General features: G+C 45.1%; 1 protein-coding gene across 3 annotated transcripts in view; it reads left to right on the top strand.

Annotated features, from left to right (window-relative positions):
- GRID1 (glutamate ionotropic receptor delta type subunit 1) overlaps positions 1–22,066 on the top strand; it is a 686,401-nt gene that overhangs the window by 648,464 nt on the left and 15,871 nt on the right. For all 3 annotated transcript variants that reach the window (XM_027530481.1, XM_027530480.1, XM_027530482.1), the window contains one exon: positions 21,084–21,250. In XM_027530481.1, the coding sequence (XP_027386282.1) occupies positions 21,084–21,250 (167 nt within the window). The remainder of the gene's footprint in view (positions 1–21,083; positions 21,251–22,066) is intronic.

Raw genomic sequence — 22,066 nt, 5'->3', positions numbered from 1 at the left:
AAATCAGACTTTAAATGTTGTTGGCGGGACTTTATTTTTCTTGAGCTTGATCAACTCTCTCAAGTAACATCCAGCCATAACACAGTTTCTGTGCAGTGTCAGGACTGACCCAGGCTGCCAATTTATTAAGCCTTTCCATAAATCAGACCTAATATTTAATAACATTGTCAAATAGAATATAGTTTAATAGTTTAAACGTCAATCTGCACAGCTCACTGGGCTCTTTGAATAAATAGACAAGTAGCCAGTTTCACACCCTGTGGCTGGAGACAGTATTTTTCTGAGGGAAGTCACTGTGGAGTCGAGCAATCGTAACAGAAGGTGGTTTTTTTTCCACTCAGGAAATATCGCTGAGGTCATAAAGTGTGAATGCAAATACAGGAAGAAAACGGGCTCACAAATCTTATTTATTTCCACGCTGATCTAATGCTTGCCCTGGCGCCAGATTGTGTGTGGGTATCACCCATCAACACCTCCCTTTGTTTCTTCCCTGGAGCTCTCTGCTTTGTGCCGGGGGATGCTCTCATTGTGTACACTCCCCACCGAGTGCCAGGGACCATACCTTATGGCAGAAAAGGCACTACAGTCTTCCATGGGAGGATCAGGAATTTTGATGCCCCACATTTGGAAGGAGAGACGTGAGGAAGCATTCTGGTTCCATGGCATATTGGATGTCCTTATGGAGGAGCAGGAAGAGGCTTATCTGGGATGACACTTCTTTGTGCTTGGGAGATGCTGGATTCAATGATCAGGAAGATTTTGTCAAGTCAGTGAAGGGGACCACTGATGCAGGTCTGACTCCACTCCCTGCTTCCCCCACCACCTGCAACAGAAAGGGCTGATACAAACTAGGCAGCCTGTGCAGTGGAAGCCAGCAGCTCTGTTAGCAGCGGTAGGCCTTCTGGGCATGTCCCAAGACACACTTTTTGTCCTTTTCCTGCTTCCAAGTCAATGCAGATTGGGGATTCCAGACGCCTCATTCTTCTCAGACACTCACACTGGATAATCATCCATCTCTCTTCTTTTCCACTTGTTCAAAAGGTACTATATCCTTTTTGCAAGTTCAATGACCTCTTTGTCCATTTATTTGCTAATTCATCCATTCAAGACATGTAATTTGAATAGTTTCCACCTAAGAGCTTGGAGATGTGAATTTAAGTTCCACTTTCCACCAAATTTAATCGGTGGCTTTGGTCAAGAGAATTCACCTCTCTGAACTACCTGTGAGACCAAGACAAGGCTGCCCAGATTAGTTGTGTTTACCAGGGCAGAGGTGGTTCCCCTTCTGGTACAGTGTCCCGTGTGGACTCCAGTACTACAGCTGACATTGAGTAGGTGTCAGCAAATTGCCTGGCTGCTGCTGCTGCGAAGTCGCTTCAGTCGTGTCCGACTCTGTGCGACCCCAGAGACGGCAGCCCACCAGGCTCCCCCGTCCCTGGGATCCTCCAGGCAAGAACGCTGGAGTGGGTTGCCATTTCCTTCTCCAATGCATGAAAGTGAAAAGTGAAAGGGAAGTTGCTCAGTCGTGTCTGACTCTTAGCGACCCCGTGGACTGCAGCCCACCAGGCTCCTGGGTCCATGGGATTTTCCAGGCAAGTGGACCTTAGCACTTACTATATATTAGAAAAAGTATGATAAAAATATGAAGACAAACAGTACTTAGTCTTTTTATGAGGTATAATTGACAAACAATAAACTCATGTATATTAAGTGTTTATTTCATGGGTTTAGACTAATGTATACAACTATGTGATCACCACTCCAAAACAAGATATATTCATCCTTCAGTATCTGAGCGGGATTTGTTCCAGGACACTGCAGATAGCAAAATTCATGGGTATTCAAGTCCCTTATATAAAATGGGTAGTATTTGCATATCACTGCAAGCATCCTCCTGTATGCTTTATTTTTTTTTTTAAGGTTCCTGTATGCTTTAAATAATCATCAATCATTATAAGGTTACTTGCAATACCTAATACAATGTAAATGCTATGTAAATAGTTGTAAATACAATGTAAATGAAATGCAAATCAGTGCCAACAAGCAACAAATTCAAGTTTTTCTTTTTGGAATTTTCTGGAATTGTCTTTTTATATTTTCCATCACACACAGTGGTTGAATTCACAGTGCAGAACCCACAGATACAGAGGGCCAACTGTGTAGAACATTTCCATCATCTTCAAAAGTCTTCTCATGTTACTTTCTAGAAACTTCTCCCCCTGACCTCAACAGCAACCAGCATGAATTTCTGGTGGGCTTCCCATGTGGTGCTAGTGGTAAAGAACCAGCCTGCCAGTGCAGGAGACACAAGAGACATGGGTCCATTCCTGGGTCGGGAAGATCCCCTGGAGTAGGAAATGACTACCCACTTCAGTATCCTGGCCTAGAAAACCCCATGGGCAGAGGAGCCTGGCAGGCTACAGTCCATGGGGTTGCAAAGAGCTGGACACAGCTGTGTGACTGAGCACATGAAGCACTTGATGAATTTCTGATGCGTGAGTGCTTCTTCAGTCATTCAGTCCCGTCTGCCTCTTTGTGACGCTATGGACTGTAGCCAACCAGGTTCTGTCCATGGGATTTTCCAGGCAAGAATACTGGAGTGGGTCGCTGTTTCCTCCAGGGGATCTTCTGACCCAGGGATCAAACCGGTGTCTCCTGCATGGTGGGAGGATTCTTTACCACTGAGCCACCTGGGAAGCCACAGATTATATTTACATGTTCTTACACCATTTATTTAAGAAGGCTGAGCATCGAAGAATTGATGCTTTTGAACTGTGGTGTTGGAGAAGACTCTTGAGAGTCCCTTGGACTGCAAGATCCAACCAGTCCATCCTGAAGGAGATCAGCCCTGGGATTTCTTTGGAAGGAATGATGCTGAAGCTGAAACTCCAGTACTTTGGCCACCTCATGTGAAGAGTTGACTCATTGGAAAAGACTCTGATGCTGAGAGGGATTGGGGGCAGGAGGAGAAGGGGACGACAGAGGATGAGATGGCTGGATGGCATCACTGACTTGATAGATGTGAGTTTGAGTGAACTCCGGGAGTTGGTGATAGACAGGGAGGCCTGGCGTGCTGCGGTTCATGGGGTCGCAAAGAGTCAGACTCGACTGAGCAACTGAACTGAACTGAACACCATTTATTAAAAATACTTATATTTAATTAACAAATGACTAGATGCTTTGATTGAAAATCAATTGGACATATATGTTGGTCTGTTTCTAGATTCTAGATTCTCTATTCTGTTGCACTGATCTACTCTTATGCTAATAAAAGGTCTTAATCACGATAGCTTTATAATAATTCTTTAAATCAGACTGTGCTTTCAACTAACATTATTTGGAAAGTTCTAGAACTTTTGCACTTCCATTTAAATTTTATAATCATCTTGTCAATTTCCTTAAGAAAACTTGAGATTTTTGATAGCTATTACATTGAATCTATAGATATTTGGAGGGAAAGTTATAACCTTACACTATTGAGTTTTTAAATATGTAAACATAGTTTTTCCTTTTTAAACATCAACTTTTGATATTATTGACTTTTCTCAGTTGTTTTATCTTATTGATTCAGATTTTTGGTATTTTTTTTTCTTGTGTCTGTGCTTGTTACCGAAAGGTATGCATGGGGGTGTCTGGCTGCTCATCACTCAAAAGCCAGTAAACAGGCCAGGTTGGTGGAAAGGAAAGTTTGCTTTATCTCTGATGCTAGCAACTGGCAGGGGGGAGGGTGGCAGACATCTGTCCAAAGGCTGACTCCCCCACCCCTGAGAAGCAGGGGGTGAGAGCTTTTATACAGAGTGGGGAGCGGGCTACATGCAGAAACAGCACAGTCATCTCTAACAGTCATCTTCAAATTGGTCATCTGTGGTGTGACTGGCATCATCTTGGTTGTTTTAGATACAGTTCATCGTCAGTTTTGGGGTCCATTTGTTCCCATTTCTTTGCTGTCAGTTCTTGGAATTGTGGCAGCTCTTGTCCTGGGTCCAGTCTGGTCATCATGTAGTTGACTTCTCCACCTGGTGTTCTGGTATCTATAAGACAGCTCATGAGATATGGCTTAGAATATCATCTATAGCCCTTGAGAAAGAACTAAAGGTCCTTGACGATTCCTTATGACTACATTATTATTACTTAGTCTCCTTTGACTGTTTTTCTTTGTTTCAGCATTTCTCACTTCTCTGATTAAACTTATTTTTTGACTAAAGTTTTCCACCGGCAGAAGGCAGGCAGAGGACAGGGTGGAGAGGCAAGGACCACATGGTCCTCTCCGTTTCATGCTCAGATGCTCAGTTGTGTCCGAATCTTTGGGACCATGGACTGTAGCCTGCTGGGCTTCTTTGTCCATGGGATTCTCCAGGTAAGAATACTGGAGCAGGTTGCCATTTCCTACTCCAGGGGATCTTCATGAACCGGGGATCGAACCAGAGTCTCCTGCCTCTCCTGCATTGGCAGGGAGATTCTTTACCATTGTTTCACCTTTGCGATGTTTTCCTACATCTGTTTGTTTTGGTTTCAATTTGCTTTTACGCCTTCTGTCTTTATAGTGTTGAAACTTAGATCATTGACTTTACTCCTGTTTTCTTTCCTAATACAAGGATTTGTTGTTGTTTAGTCGCTAAGTCACGTCCAGTTCTTTTTCGACCCCCAGGTATTGTAGCTCCCCAGGCTCCTCTATCCATGGGATTTTCCAGGCAAGAATCCTGGAGTGGCTTGCCATTTCCTCCCCCAGGGGATTTTCCTAAGCCAGGGATTGAACCCGCATCTCCTGCATGTCCCCTGCATGGCAGCTGTATTCTTTCACTACTGAGCCACCAGGGAAGCCCAATACAAGTATTTAAAGCTATACATTTCCCTCTAAGCACTGTTTTAGCTGAATTCCATGAACTTTTATATGCTGTGTTTTCATTAGCATCGAGTTCAGAATATAAAGCACTGGACTTAGCTGTTGTTTTTTTTTTCAAGGTATCCCTATTGAGTTCTGAAGGATAAAAAAATGGCTGTGAGTTAGTGTGGAAAAGGGTAGGAGAACAGAAATCGAGTATTTATTCTGCTTAGTGAGGTTAGGAAAGCTTCCTAAGATAGTCCTGTCATGTACCTTCATTTTGCAATCCAGATTCCTCAATTCCTTTTCAGTTTTGAAAACACAAATGTGAGAATGTGAGAGAAAACTCACAAGCAGGAAATAAAATACAGAGAAAAAATAAGGGAAAGCAGAGAGGCAGAAAGGAGAGTGGAACACCATGAGAACAGAACCCATTTTTATTTCTACTAAATGTATAGTTTCCTTGTAGGAGAATGATGGCAGTGGTATTTTCGTTGTTTAACAGTTGCTATCTGCAGAACCCCTTCTCTGGGTCTCCGGTGGAGTTCTGAGTGTCTTGATCTTGTGATACACTTGAGCCTTCTTCACACGATTTAAATCTGTGAAGTGAAAGTGTTAGTCGTTCAGTCATGACCGACTCTTTGCAACCCCATGGACAGTAGCCCACCAGCTTCCTCTATCCATGGGATTTTCCAGGCAAGAATACTGGAGTGGGTTGCCATTCTCTTCTCTAGGGGATCTTCTCAACCCAGGGATTGAACCTAGATCTCCCACATTGCAGGAGGATTCTTTACCAGCTGAGCCACAAAGGAAGCCCCTTTAAATCTGTGGTCCAACCCAATTCCAAGGGCACTTAGATTAAATATCCCCCAATCCATGCCAACATTTAAAATAAGAGGTTTTGAAAGGAAATATTAGATTATACATTTATAATTTGAAAATCTATATCATTTAAATAAATATCACCATTTTTAGAAGGTTGAATATTTCTAAAAATAAACAGAAAAGAACCAATCAAATGTATATTTTTCAACTACCTAACCAAGGCTCTAGGAACTCTTGTATTTCTGGGAAGTCTTTTCAAATCTCTGTAAATATTTTGCATAATTAGGATGTTAGAAAAATATATTTTATCCTGCACTTTCTAACACTGTTGTGAAACTTTAAAAACCATTTTAGTGGCTACTTAATATTTCATCAAATATAGGTAAAATTAAGCATTTCCTTCTTGAGTATTATTTGGGTCTATTACAATTTTTCACAAATTACAAATAACACTATAATGAACACCTTATTGCCTAATGGTTGTTCAGTTACTATATTTATTTCCTGAAGTCAAATTCGCAAAAGTAGAAACATGGTGTTGAAAAAGGATATAAACATTTAAAGCTCTCGACAAAATATTACTGAGTATTGCCAGAAGCACAGCTTTGAATAAATTACATTCTATCTTGGGGATCAGAAGAATACAGGCTTCAGTGTTTTTTTTCCCATTAAATCCTTGTGGATTTATCTTTAGTAGGAAAAGTCTTTTTATAAATTGATATTTTTCTACTTTTCTAAAATCCTTTATTGTGATTTATAAAAATTTCTTTCTCTTTCTCTCCGTATAGGTATATATGTATTTTGACTTTATTTTGCTTTATTGTTCTGGGGACTGAATGGAGAAGAAATCACTTTTTCTTCAACTCACTTTTTCCTTGGCCCAGATTAGGCAAAATTCATGAATTTTGGTGCATTCGAGGAAATTGAATAGATGGTTAGATACCTACCTTTGTTTATTAATCAGAACTGATGTACATAAAAACACGAGTACACAATGATTTGCTCTTTGAAATATTTGAGTTTTTCATTCATTCATTTATTCATTCATTTGTTTGTTAGTCAACTCATTTAGGAGTGCTGAACTCAGTTCATATGTAAGAGTGTGCTTGATGCTCTCCTCTTTAAATTGAGTTAGGTTTGACAAAGGCTGGTTTGGTATGGTCATGTTATTTCAAACATACGTGTTTCCTTTCTTACTTTACCCAGAGTTTTCCTTCCTTCCTTTGGGGCCTCGCATCAGTGTTTGAACAACCAGAAGGTTAATTTAATCATAATGGCTACCATTAAAGAGGCCTGGGATGGATCAAGGGTGGGAATTTGAGTTTTTTCCAGGCGTTAAATTAGCTGAACTGAACTTCTAGACAACTTGTTTACTAATTAGGAAACTAGAGTTTAAAGAGGGCAAGGGACCTTCTGAACATCAAGTTTGAGTCAATATCGAACCCAGGTTTGAACTCAATACTTTTCTCACTCTAGCTCCTGTGTCATTAACCTGGTGACACTCTGCAAAAAAGATGCATGATCAGAATGAAGCCTCAGCTCCTACTCCCACTTACCTGGTGTCTTCATCACAGGAAAGCTGAGCAGCGTCTTCCCCTCTCCCCTCCTCTACACACCAGGATCCTCCTGCTTGGAAAGCCTTCCCTTTCCTTGTTGGCCAGGCTGACTCTTGGTCATCTCTCTGGCCTCAGCAGGAGCATTTGCTCTTCCTGACCCCCACTGAAGCTCCTGCTTTCTCAGGGCAGGGTCAGGGGCTCCCCAAAACCCTGTGCCTCCCAGAGCCCAGGTCCATCAGATGCCGCCCCATCCTCAGAGCCCTGCTCTGTCGCATCCTGACTGGACTCTGAGCCTCCGTAGTGTCAGGCCTATCTCTTACTCATCTGTTGCCCCAGGGCCTGGAGTAGAGGTGGGTGCAGGGACACACACGTGGACATCCAGACGTTTTATCTTTTTAAAAATCAAACAAAATAAATAATCAGTAAGTGAAAAAGAAATGGTAGTATTTGGAAATACACCCATGGGCATCTTTCTTCAAGAAGAATGAGCAGGACTGCTGGGATCTAGCTACTGCTGCTGCTGCTGCTAAGTCATTTCAGTCGTGTCCGACTCTGTGCAACCCCAGAGACGGCAGCCCACCAGGCTTTCCATCCCTGGGATTCTCCAGGCAAGAACACTGGAGTGGGTTGCCATTTCCTTCTCCTAGCTGCAGGGAGAGCAAAAAGGGGTGAGGAAGGGTGGGAAGGGCAGGTGTTTAGTCAGTCTCCTGAAGCAGGTTTCCATACAATCGACTAAATTGTCCCCCTCATAATGCCCTGCAGCTTAATTTTGTTTGATGATGATTGGTTTGGGATAATACAGTGCAAAGATCAAGGAAAGCCCCCTCTGCGCCTCCTTTATAAAATTACTTTGCTTTGGATTTTGAACATTGCCAAGCAAACCTCGTTATGAATTCTTCAATTACTTTCTTCTGCGATTTTTATAATTTGGTAGGATAAGCTCTGGAATCAAACCAATATCCATGCCATCATGCTAATGCTGATTATTTTCAAGCTCCTCATTAGAAGGGTGGGAGGACATTCACTCCCCCTAAACCTGATTTTATTCTTCAGATTTCCTCTGCCCCGTAATTTGCTTTGCACCCAGGTCTCATACACTTCACCTTAGTGCTAGCTATAAATGTGGGCTGATTCCATTCTGTGTGTTCCACTGAATACTATGGCTTTGAGTTTTATGACTTACGTTTTTGTATTTTGAACTGAATTGTTTTGTTTTTTGATTACATTAAAATCCAGAAGCAGTCGCCGGTGAGAACAATTTTGATTTATTGTGTCAAACGGTTGGCACTTTTTGTTTATTTTATCTTTATTTCCATTTTCTTGGTATAATATTGTTTGTCCAAGAACAAAGAAAGAGAAGAGGGGAAGGAAAATAACATTTGTTAAGACATTACTATGTGTGGTATTGTGCCCATACACTTGGTTTTCACCATTGAGGGCATCTTGTGGTATTTCCATTTTGAAAATAAGGAATGTAAAACTCAAACTTTAAACAATTTGCCTGAAGATTATTGCACTCTTTCTACCTCCATGTATTTACATACATCATAGAATACTCCTCAGGCATAAAAAGAATGAAATGTTGCCACTTATAGCAATGGGGAGGGACCTAGAGAATATTATGCAGGGTGAAATAAGTCAGAGAGACACAAGCACAGAATGATATCACTTATGTGCGATATCTAAAAAAATACAAATGAACGTGTGTGCGAAACCGAACAGATTCACAGGCATAAACACACATGGTTGCCAAAGGGGAGGAGGAGCCGGGGAGGGACACAGGAGGAGTGCGGGATCAACAGACCAAACTGCTGTGCATAACATAGGGAAGCAGCAAGCGTTTACTGTCCAGTACAGGGACTTACCCCCAATGTCTTGTAATAACCTACAGTGGAATATAATCTTCAAAAACCAAACAAAAGACTAAGTCACTATGCTGTACACGCAAAACTCACAACATTGCAAATCAACTATTCTTCAGTTTAAAAAATAAACAAAACAACAAAAAACCTTTTTGAGTATAAGCAGTTGTTTCCACTGTGATGGGAACCTCTGATGGAGTCTCTTTACTCTCTGACATAGAGATACTAAGATTGGCCTTGAACCTTAAATTTAAAAATTTTAGCGTGTGAGTGTGTGTGTGTGTGTGTGACACACACAAACAGAAGTGGATAAGGAGAGGCAGAGAGAGAACTGAGAGGTGGATTAACTCAAATCAGGGAGAGTAATAACAGCAAGAGCTCAGAATAGCATGCCTCCCGAGGCTCAGACAGAGCAAACTGGAGTGGCGAGGAGCCTGGCAAAGAGCACGCTCGGCAGGGAAATTTGGTATTTCTGATATTTTAAGAATCTTCACATGGAAGGAGTCCTGAACCTTTCCGTGCAGCCCAGGTCTCAGACCTCACTTGATAATGTGGGGATGTGGTGAGCAGGCATCGTCACCCTTTGGAGTGAGTGCTCTGCGTCCCTGGACCATGCAGCTGTCTTCTATCCGGGCCGTGCCCCTGCAAGCCCTCTAGTGGCTCATCGTTCTGACTCTTTGACTTTACAAAGCTGTACCTCCTGATAGGTAGAGCTTAGAGCTGGTTCTGTGAGGGATGGGAGTCCATTTGGATCTTTTCAGTCAGGACGTGACCTCTTTTGTGGCTCCTCAAAGTGTGAAAGGCTGTTGTGAGAGCCTTTCTCTCTCCCTCCCTCAAGGCTGACATTTTAGCAAAGGCCATAAAGGAATCCTTAGCTACAAATGGGATTAGAGAATGAGACAACTCTTCAACATAAACCCTGCAGGGATGGTCTCTGAACCAATTAAAGGATAGTTTTTAATATGAATCGTGATCACATACAATTTTACTGCTTCTCTCCTCGTCCTTTATAGTCTGAGTTGCCAGTTCCCAAAGACCCTTTATGGCTAAAGAAACACCAAGATGTGACTGCAGACAGCAAATACAGGCTGGCCTCAGGGTGTGGCTTCATGAATCTGACTGGCACTTTGTCTCTGCGGAGTCAAGTGCTCAGTTAAGACCACATGGCAGCCACTGAGTGTGGGGTTTGAGTTAACGAGAACTGAGTTTGTGCCAGAGATGAGATCTTGGCTAAGTTAACTTACTGCTGAACAAAGTTATCTCATCTGATAAAAGTAGGAATAATAATACTGGGTCTTTCCAGATTTATTGTAAAGTCCAGAGGTGATGTCAATGGATGAGTACAGCACCTTGTAGAGTGTATTTTAACACAGTAGTTTTCCAGGGGTGTTCTTTCGGCCTTTAGCATCAGCCTCATCCAGGAACGTGTAGAAATGAAATTCATGATCCCTACTTTGGACCTAATGAATCAGAACCTGGAGAAGGCATGTTGGGGGGAGGCTAGTCATCTGTATTTGAACATATCGAGGGGATTCTTAGGCCCTCTCAAATCTGAGAATATATGCTTGAATGAACAGTACTTACTGGCATGATTGCTGTTTTAATTATATCAGTATTTGACTTATTCTTGAATCTTAGGAAGTGACTCATAGCCAGAAGCCAAGGTGACCATTGATACTATCCATGAAATCAGCCTCTGAAAGACGTTGCCGGATAAGGAAGGGTGGAGGGCAGACTGGGAGGGGCAAACAGGACGGAGCCAATGCAGCCTGCTTTAAGTACCCAGGCGTCTCAGATTCTAGTAGTCACGCCTTCAAATTCTGCATTTATCACTTTACACGTTTATTCAGCACCAACTGTATGCCAGACATCATGCTAGGGCAGTGAAAAGGACGTGTGTGGCCAAGGGGCTCACATCCTTCCATGTGTGTGTGTGCGTGTGTGTGTGTGTGTGTGTGTGTGCATGCCTGTGTGCACACAGGGAGTATCTTCAAGGCCCTATCTCTGGGCTTCTCCATGGAATATTGGACCTCATGGATGCCCGTTCTCACAATTGATAGTGACTGAGTAAGATTGTGACCCCATCTTACAGGTTTTCTAATTTACCAGGCTGGTGGCTGAGGACAATTTCAAATGTTATTTTCCCCGAGGCAACTGCATTTAATGAAAATCCAAACTTTAAGTTGTAAGGATGATGCTGGTGATGATTTTCGTGATCACAAGGATAGTGTCTTACTGTTCAAGTTCCTTTGCCTCAGACACTTTCTGTGCTGTCTATTGGCGTGAGAAGGTGGGGACTGCTACTCCTGTCTCCTGGATGAGGTGACTCAGGCTCAGAGGGTTCAGGTGCCTGGCCAAGGACACTAGAAAAAAGGCCTGCTCTGCTCATCTCCAGGCCCTTGCTCTCACCCACATACCACGCCATGCTTTCTATGAAATGGAGTTGAAGATTCTGTAAAGGAAGTTGAGGAATCCAAGAGAAGGTAATGTTAGGGTGAGAGCATTAAAGGCCTGAGAAAGGGCTTGGCGTTCTCTCCACCACTAGCTCTGCTCCTCACTATTCTGTGTTACTCCAGAACACAGGAGTGCAAGAAGCGGGAAGGTAATCATTGGCAGAGATCATTTTGCAGACCCGCCTAGCCATCAGAAACTGTTTTCTGCTGCGATTGCCCTGGGGTGGCTCTATCCTCTCACCCAGGTAAGGGGCAGCCTCACTTGACCAACCACCGAGACAAAACTTCAGGGCTCATGCCTGTGCTCATGGCCACGCACACACATGCACGCACGAGACGTCTCCCCACCAGGTGTTCTTGCTGCCCCTTTGGTTGTGTTATCTCATTGTCAGCTCCTTCCTGTTCACTCTGGTCTGAAGCCAAGAGCTGAATTGATTTTGTACCCTGTGGATGCTTTAGGAAAGCGGCCACGGCATGAATCGTGGGAGAACCCAGCTGCCGTCTCCTCCCACCCACCCCTCCTCTCCACTGAACCTGCCCTCCTTTGCCTGTTGGTTCTGCTCCAGGGGCTGATCCAGGTGAAGGGTCATTATCTTTTGCTCCTTGGGTGGCAGGTTTCCTTGCAGCCTCCTGAGGAGGCCATGGGAACACTTCCTAGGGTCCTGCTGAGTGTCTGTCTTACATTTTCACATCATTTTGGAGGCCTCTTTCTTCTCTGCTAAGAGACCATCGAGATGTCTCCAGCTAAAGATCTCCTTTTTCTAAACTCCGTTTGGTCTCTAGGTGCTTAGTATCTGAGTTCAGCTCTCTACTGCTTCCCTGGGGTTTGTGGTGCTCGTATGCACACTTGTGTGTGCACACGAACTTCCACACATGCATATGTTCATGCACAGACATCCTCACGGGCACACACACACACCCCCCACACACCCCACACACAGCATGCTGCTGACTTAGTCAAGGCAGAGGAATGATTGGCAGGAGGGGTAGAGGTGGGAGGAAAGATGTGTTAGTGACAGCTGATGGATTGATCTTCAACATCGAGCTGGGGGCTGCCAGAGGAGAGGAAGGAGCTTGTGTCGGTTCCGCTCTGTGTGCCAGGCACAGTGCGTTGTCTCCTGTAACTTCATCCTCAGAATAGTCCTCTAGGAAGGGATTATTAGCCCCAGGTCTACAGATTCACCAGGCTTCCCATGCGGCTCAGATGGTAAAGAGTCCACCTGCAATGCAAGAAACCTGGGTTCGATCCCTGGGTCAGGAAGATCCCCTGGAGGAGGGCTTGGCAGTCCATCCCAGTATTCTTGCCTGGAAAACCCCATGGACAGAGAAGCCTGGTGGGCTTCAGTCCGTGCTGTTGCAGAGAGCTGGACATGACTGAACAACTAACACACACACACCATAGGTTCACCAAAGAGCCGGGATGTGTCTTCATCCAGAATCCTGCTCTTTTCACTGCCCTGTGCTCTATGATGGAGGCCGGATCACTAAAATGACCCTCTTTGGCAGCTGCAACCACAAAAGAAATGTCCACTGAGTTGCAGAAAACATCAGGCACCGGAGACTAAAAGAAACCAGCAGAAGTCGCCCGTGATGGCATGACCCAAAGATAGTGTTTGATACTTGGTTTTGATTCTCCATAAAGATGAAGGTGAAAGAGGAGAGTGAAAAAAACTGACTTAAAACTCAGCATTCAAAAAACTAAGGTCATGGCATCCAGTCCCGTCACTTTATAGCAAAAAGATGGGGAAACAATGGAAACAGTGAAAGGCCTTATTTTCTTGGGCTCCAAAATCATGCAGACAGTGACTGCAACCATGAACCTAAAACACGCTTGCTCCTTGGAAGAAAAGCTATGACAAACCTAGATAGCGTATTAAAAAGCAGAGACATTACTTTGCTGACAAATATCCATATCATCAAAGCTATGGTTTTACCAGTAGTCATGTATGGATGTGAGAGTTGGACCATAAAGAAAGCTGAGCACTGAGGAATTGATGCTTTTGAACTGTGGTGTTGGAGAAGACTCCTGAGAGTCCTTTGAATAGCAGGGAGATAAAACCAGTCAATCCTAAAGGAAATCAATCCTGAGTATTCTTTGGAAAGACTGATGCTGAAGCTTAAGCTCCAATAGTTAGCCACCTGATGTGAAGAACTGACTCATTGAAAAAGACTCTGATGCTGGGGAAGACTGAGGGCAGGAAGAGAAGGGGACAACAGAGGATGAGATGGTTGAATGGCATCACTGACTCAATGGATATGAGTTTGAGCAAGCTCCAGGAGTTGGTGATGGACAGGGAAGCCAGGTGTGCTGCAGTTCATGCAGTCACAAAGAGCTGGACATGACTAAGTGACTAAACAAAAAAAGTTAGTTCTTCAGAGATCAGATCAGATCAGTCGCTCAGTCATGTCTGACTCTTTGCGACCCCATGAATTGCAGCACGTCAGGCCTCCCTGTCCATCACCAACCCCCAGAGTTCACTGAGACTCACGTCCATCGAGTCAGTGATGCCATCCAGCCATTTCATCCTCTGTCGTCCCCTTCTACTCCTGCCCCCAATCCCTCCCAGCATCAGAGTCTTTTCCAATGAGTCAACTCTTCACATGAGGTGGCCAAAGGACTGGAGTTTCAGCTTCAGCATCATTCCTTCCAAAGAAATCCCAGGGCTGATCTCCTTCAGAATGGACTGGTTGGATCTCCTTGCAGTCCAAGGGACTCTCAAGAGTCTTCTCCAACACCACAGTTCAAAAGCATCAGTTCTTCAGCACTCAGCCTTCTTCACAGTCCAACTCTCACATCCATACATGACCACAGGAAAAACCATAGCCTTGACTAGATGGACCTTTGTTGGCAAAGTAATGTCTCTGCTTTTGAATATGCTATCTAGGTTGGTCATAACTTTCCTTCCAAGGAGTAAGCGTCTTTTAATTTCATGGCTGCAGTCACCATCTGTAGTGATTTTGGAGCCCAGAAAAATAAAGTCTGACACTGTTTCCACTGTTTCCCCATCTGTTTCCCATGAAGTGGTGGGACCGGATGCCATGATGAGCTTTAAGCCAACTTTTTCACTCTCCACTTTCACTTTCATCAAGAGGCTTTTGAGTTCCTCTTCACTTTCTGCCATAAGGGTGGTGTCATCTGCATATCTGAGGTTATTGATATTTCTCCCGGCAATCTTGATTCCAGCTTGTGTTTCTTCCAGTCCAGCGTTTCTCATGATGTACTCTGCATATAAGTTAGTTCTTACATAATTTTAAAAGGATATCACAATGTAAGTACTCTATTGCACAGATTCTTTTTCACCAAACAATATAATACTGGTTACCATTTATGCCAGGTAAAACCCTAAGCATGTTGGATCACCATAACTCTGAAGTATGGACGATTTTCCATCCAGGGGAACTGAGGTTCAGAGATGTTAGAATATTATTGGCACTCACACAGCCAGCAAAAGTGGAGTTGGTATTCGTATCCATATGGTTGGAGTCCAGAACCCAAGCTGGTTCTTCTTCAGCATGGGCAGAGTATGTTCTTTTAAAACAGCATAGTAACGGTAACATAATATTCCATCATCTAACACATCATTTACCTAGCTGATTCTCAATTGTTGAGCATTTAAATTATTTCCAATTCTTGCTAGTTTAAACAGTGCCCTGAGACTCTTTGTACAAACATCTTTTCTGAAACTAATTCCTTAGAGTGAATCCCTAAGGATAGATTTGCTACATATGCACATTTTAAAAGCATTTGACTCTCCCCACCGCATTGCTGTTCCAGAAATATGCCAGCCACATTCCTACCAGCAGACTGTAAAATTGTCCTTTTCTGCATAGATAGTCTAGATTTTACTGTTGCATCTTGTGACTTGGCCTCGTTCGTAATAACAGATCAATGTAGCCAGGATTCAGGCTACCTGTGGCGATGCGTTGTCATTTTGTGAACAGACCATAGGAGCTAAAATTTGGGATGCCGAGCTCTGCTTTGTGAGGGTCAAGGGTGGATAATGTGTCACTGGATGGTTACTGCCCATGAGTCTGCATCAGCTTTCCACGGCGTCCCTCATACCCTAACACCCCCATCCGCAGACGGCACAGGCTCCTGTGTCCTCCCTCACAGCTGTCAGCCATCCCACGAGCCACCTCTAAAGCTGGAGGAAGACAGTTCCTGGGGCCAAAGAAACCTCTGCTCTGCTCTCTGCCCTGCTCGGATGTGTAAATGGAGGACTGGGGAAACTGCTGTGGTGCCTGGTCCTCTGAGCACTTCCCAGGGGAATGCCGCTGGTGATAGAACCCACGGGAATGGCAATGACAGCCTTTCTCCTGGCTCTACTACTCACTATCTGGATTTATTTGGGACAAGTCATTTCATTTTTCTGAGTCTCAGTTTCCTCATCTGGAAAATGGGGTTCATGTTCAGCCCCTCAGAATTGTACCATGGAAAAGGAATCAGGTTTCTGACAACCCAGCATCCAGCAGGTACTTCATACCTACCCTGGATCTGGCAATGCAGATGCCTGATTTCCTTTAGCATTTCTTTTTTGAGAGCATTTGTGTTTGAGGTTTGTAGCAACTGCATTCTTGTTTGGGGGGGATAATGTGTTTACTTCTCCCTTTCCAAATGCAGTTAGGATGGAGTAGGAGAGTGTTGTGAAGCTCTTGCCTCCAAGGCTGTTGTCTCAGAAAGTTCGTGCCCCAAGTGAGTTCTGGGGAGGGCCGAATCAGTGGTGCAGTGAAGGGCGATGCAGTCTCGTTTTATTTCCAGTGTGCAGCCATGGAGATGAGTCATCCAATATCCCAGCTCACCTGTGGCTCTGTATATGGTGCCCAACCTTCCTCCAGCAAAATAGGCTGATCATGTCCCTGCAAATGAAGGGAAGATGCTCTAAGCACTGGAGTCAGATAGCCCTGTGGTCTGAGTCCCCGTTCATCTGTAGTAGTGCACCAGTGTGTGGCTGGAGGAAGGGGGCTTCAGGGATGGCCTTGGATCCTGTTTGCTAAGATGCTTCCCGAGAGACAAACTAGGGGCGGTCTGTGTACCTGCTGCTGTCCTGGCATCCTGGGAATGAATGCCCAGATGCCCTTGACTTTCTCCAGTGTCAAAGCTGTTCTCTCCTCTTTTCCCCAGAGTCCTCACATCTGTTCTTGTATGTGTGAGCCAAATGCCTTTCCTGTTTCTTGTAGGGAAAGAAAAGAGTGAAATGAAGCCAAATGTCTAGATGCAGGCTAGGAATAAAAGGGAGACTTTCCCAGGTTGTTTGGGTTGTGTCAGGGAGCCGGTGACCCGAGGAACTGGAGAGCTCTGGCAGGCCTCTGTGTTCTGTGGACACGCAGAGGTGCCCCTGGGAGCACACAGGACAGTGGAGACAGAATCGGGTCTCTGTGTGTGTGTGTGTGTGACATGCAGTGTGTTACAGCGTAGATTGTGTCACAAGATTAAAGAAAATATTTCCATCAACTTGTCCTAAGAATCCTCACTAATCCCACTCCATTATGTAACATTCCTGCCCATCTACTGGCATATTACCTTTAACATGCATACAAAACGGTCAGTCAGTGATTAGAAATGAGGAATGCACTTAATATTTTAAATAGGCCAGCCAGAGGTAATCTAGCTCATTAGAGGTATGACATCTAGTATTTGTTTCTGTTTGGTTTTAATGCAAAATACAAATCTATGGTACCGCTTTCATCTTTCCCAAGCTTTAAAGATGAATGTCAATAATCTATTTGTGAGGAGCTCACCGCCTATTGAGCAAACTCCAGGTGACAGTGAGGCACAGGGGAGTCGGGTGTTCTGCAGGGTCACACAGAGCTGGACACGACTTAGCAACTGAGCAACAGCATTGCCTATTACTCCTAATCTCAGATAAAATTCCAGTTAACTCCCCACAGCTGCCTGGGAAGTAGGGGAAGGACAGGGCCTGGAGACGCAAGAAAGGATGAGTTCGTATGAACAGGAAGTGGCAAAAGAGCCACCTGTAGGAGTGTTGCTCCATGTAACCAAGGCATTCCCAGGCTCCTGCAGGAAGGTGTCTGGCTCACCCTTTTCTTTCTCTGTGAGGAACAGCCAGTGGCACACAGTTGAGAAGAGACTAGATTCCTGCCAATACTCTGTCTCCCCAAGAGACTGGAGGGAAATCCGCAACAGAAAGAAGTAGCTAATATAAATAGGAAACAACAAATATGCCACATTGGGAGAGGTCTCTGGCATGGAGTTGAGGAGAAGGAGGATGCAGGGTGGAGGGGGAGCGGTAGAAATGCCTTCACAGTGGTAGCAGTGGTGAGATAAGGGGCTGAGCTGCAGAGGAGGGAACCATGAGTAGAATGAGTAGAGATGCTCAGACTCAAGAAAAACAGAAGATGAGCCTGCAATAGGAGGGGAGAGAAAACGAGGAAACTCTTGGGTCTCTCGGAAGCAGATTTTTGATATATTTGACGGACCCCACATATGGAGAAGCTAGACATTTTGGATAAGCAGCACAGAGTAAAAAGATGGATACATAATTACTAAGGGCCACCTGGAAAACAGATTCTGATCCCAAAGGAAGAGTCTTAGGGAGGTTGTGGGGCATTCATTCTGCATGGAGCAAGAAGAGGGTTTATATACAGGGGATATAGCCATGATGGATGTCATGTTTTGGGCTTCTTATAGCTGGTGTTCAAAGTGATCCTGAGGGTATGGTCCTGCCCAAGAAGCCTTCTGTCTCATACAGGGGCTGTGACACATCTGGAAGCTTCGCTTCGGGAGCTGTCAGCAAGGTCCGGGAAGTTGTCCTGGAAACTGATGGACTTGGGAAGCTCAGGGAAGGTTTTGGTGGTGCATTTTACACAGCATGAGACTGGGGCTAGGAAAGGAGGACCCAGGAAGCTCTGGGATGCTGAGGAAGGGATGTTGGAGATGAAGAGTATTTTCTAAGGATAGAGTCCCTTTACAACTGTAGCATCTGAGTTGGCCCACATATAAGGTGTGGCAGCTAAGGCTCCCCAGGTCCTCCCTGTTCTGTCATCATCCTATAGATTAGGGACTAGCCACATGCTTCTCGAAGAAGTTATATGGTAATAAATGTAGGCCCTGTTTCCAAACAGGGAGAGTGAGTGAGTGTGGTCATTTGAAAACTCAAGAAGGAGGACTTCTATTTTCTTGCCCTGACTACCTTCCCGGTTAGCAGGGATTTGTAGCTGAGACATTGTCAGCATCCCTCCCGTATGTTTTCTGCATTCTCAGCTTAGGCACCAGGAGTATAGATGCAGCTTCCTTCAGGCATCTGTGCTCATCTGTCTCTTAGAACAAACTGGAACCACAGATGCACGTGGCTTGACGGATCCAAGTGGCCCATTAAAATGGCCATAACAGGCTTTTGTCAGAGTCAGTTTCCACTTGAGCTGGGCCAGCTTATTTCTTTCTTCTTCTTGGGACATCACTTGAAACACAGAATCGAACTTGATCTTAATTCTTCCTTCAGCATGACATGCCCTTCTGAAAGCGTGCAAATAACAATGTCTGATTGTCATGCTGAATTGTGAACATGGGTTATGAAATGCTCCAGAGTTGGGTGGAAGCCAAATATTAGGTCATAAGTCAACATTTTGTCGAGAAACTCGGTTACTAAGAGGTGGAAAATGTATATCTTTTCATGAGAAAACATGTTTGCCAGCAGGAAAAAATTTCAAAGACTGTTATCTTCCCATGTGGAAGGAGAGAGATGAGTGTAATTTTGCAACCTGGGTCAACGCCCTTTAGGGACTCCTGAAATTGACTTGGCCAAGGAAAGAGGCTCTGAGGTAATATTTGGATTGTTCCCTGAGGTGAACATCAATGGGTGGCGTGGTGTGTGTCATTTCTTACAAGGTCGTCAGGCACAATTGTGTGAATGGCTATTCCTGGCAGAGGGAGGCCACCACACTCTGTCCACAAATCCTTCAGATGGAAAATTCCTGAGGAGGAGATAAGCCATCATCCCTGGTGGCTCAACTGATAAAGAACCCACTTGCCAATGCAGGAGATTTAAGAGATGTGGGTTCAATCCCTGGGTCAGGAAGATCCCCTGGAGAAGGAAATGGCAATGCACTCCAGTATTCTTGCTTGGAGAATTCCATGCACAGAGAAGCCTGGTGGGCTATAGTCCATGAGGTCACAGAGAGTCAGACACAGATGAGCACGCATGCCCCATGGCCCATGGGCACTTAGGGCCCCCAAAGAAGCAAAATTTAGACAGACTTCATCTAAAGCAGCTATGGCATTCTCTGGAAAATCTCAGTGGACAGGAAGACTCAATTGAACAAAAGCAGGAAAGTGGAATAATACCCCTGACAGTATCACGAGGCTTGTGGCTTCCCAGCTTGACCTGCGATGTTTCAGCCCCATCAGCACCCCAGACCGGAATCTTCTAGCATCTAGTATGAGCTGGAGTAGGAAAGAAGAGGGCTCAAGGTGTCTGTCTGTTCACTAGAGAATTGAAACCAGGCTCTTTCCTTCACTAAGAACCTGATGCTCTGTTTTAAGCTGGCCAAGTGACAGTGTCTATATTCTTCCAAAAAGCAAGCAGCTCACATTCCTTATGAGGGCCTAAACTCCAGGCCAAGTCAGGATTATGGCTCAGGGGGTGGTGCTAGTGGTGAAGAACAAACCTGCCAGTTCAGGAGACATAAGAGACAAGGGTTCCATCCCAAGGTCAGGAAGATCCCCTGGAGAAGGGCATGGCAACCCACTCAGTATTCTTGCCTGGAGAATCCCATGGACAGAGGAACCTGGCAGGTTACAGTCCATAGGGTCGCAAAGAGTTGATACGACTGAAGCAATTTAGCACACTTGCATAGAATTTAAAGTCTGCTATGGATGGGTGTGATGGAAAAGGGCTTGAGCTGTGGCCGAGGGCAAGTTCCTGATGGAATAATCTGCCATTGTTGTGTGGGTATAGAGATACTGACACCAGAACTCTGTTCTTGTGTGTGAATGCGAACCTACAGGTGTGTGTGTGTGTGTGTGTGTATGTGTACACTCTTGTGGCGCCATAACAATCAAGACCCTATCCTAATGGATTCCTCCCCAGGCAGAGGAAGTCTGTGACTTAGATACCAAGTTGCAGCTACTCAGGGACACTGATCCTAGGACTGTCTCCCTTCTTCTCCTAAAGCAGGGTTCAGTCAAGTTCTAAGTGGAAATTAAATGAATACTATTGTGCAGCCCTCTAAATCGCTGATCAAGAAATTTCAGTTCCCTGGGGTCAGACTTTCTGCAGTCTCCAAGGTGAGCTTGCTAATCTGAGAAACAGGTACACGCCGCTGCAACCAGGGGTTAGCTTAGAGCCCACGTATAGCTCACCTTACCCACGTCTTTCTGGAGATGTGCAGAGACAGCATCCCATCCTTCTATGTCCAATCGCAGTAAGTGGCATCAACCAGGGGTGAACTCTGCAGATCCGAAAATAGGAGAGTTTGCTGTGCCAGCTGATTGGGCAGGAGGACCGTTCAGGAGGGTCCCCAAATCCAGCCATTGAGATTTCTCGCTGCTCAAAACTATTACGGGAGGCCAGGTCTGCCTAACCGCAAGGTGATTTTGCTCTTTCAGGCAAAGAAGGGGAACTACGCCTTTCTGTGGGATGTGGCCGTGGTGGAGTATGCAGCGCTGACGGATGATGACTGCTCTGTGACCGTCATTGCCAACAGTGTGAGCAGCAAGGGCTATGGCATCGCCCTGCAGCACGGCAGCCCCTACAGGGATCTCTTCTCGCAGAGGTAGGCGTGGTCAGTGAGGAGAGGCCGACAGCACCTGTGCCGGCGTGGGGTTTAACCTTCGTTCAGGGCATGAGAGCCAACACAAACTTGGTGGTTCACCACGTTTTCTTCAGCGCTGACTGTGCACCAACGCATGCTCCTCCCCACACCACATCCCCACATCATCCTGGGCCAGGTCCTAGAGTAAAAAGAGGAAGTGTATGTTGCCTTCCCATGAAGCTGCATAGTCTTAGTGGGAGCTGAGATGTAAGCAGGCGATGCTAGAACAGGACAGTCAGTGAGACAGGATATTCTGGGGGTGGAGGAGGGTAGAGGAGGGCATCTGACCAGACCCAGAAGACCAGGGAGGACTTCCCGGAGGAGGTGGCACCTGAGGCCTGAAGGTTGAATAGGAGTTAGCTGGAGATAGCTAGTAATTTAAAATTAAATGAAAGATTAATTGGATCTGGCAAGGTCACAGTGATAACTTCTTAAGATAAATGTTAAATGGGACAGGTTGGTGTAGAAATGTGAACACAAGTGGGGCCAGAGAAGCAAATTGACTCCATATTCACCTGCACAGGGCCTGAGGGAGCAGGTGCTACCTGCTGTGGCAGGAGAGGGACCTGGCCCTCACTTGCCTGCCTCCTCCCCATCCTGTCCAGATCAGCTTCCTGGTAATTAACACTAGCAATGGTGGGCATATTGGGGGAAGGTGGGGGAACAACAATGGCGCCCCACTCCAGTACTCTTGCCTGGAAAATCCCATGGACGGAGGAGCCTGGTGGGCTGCAGTCCATGGGGTCGCTAAGAGTCGGACACGACTGAGCGACTTCA

This window comes from Bos indicus x Bos taurus, chromosome 28 (assembly GCF_003369695.1).
Source record: "Bos indicus x Bos taurus breed Angus x Brahman F1 hybrid chromosome 28, Bos_hybrid_MaternalHap_v2.0, whole genome shotgun sequence".
Classification (NCBI taxonomy): domain Eukaryota; kingdom Metazoa; phylum Chordata; class Mammalia; order Artiodactyla; family Bovidae; genus Bos; species Bos indicus x Bos taurus.
The sequence above is the reverse complement of the archived record's forward strand: the minus strand, read 5'-3'. Positions and strand labels throughout refer to the sequence as shown.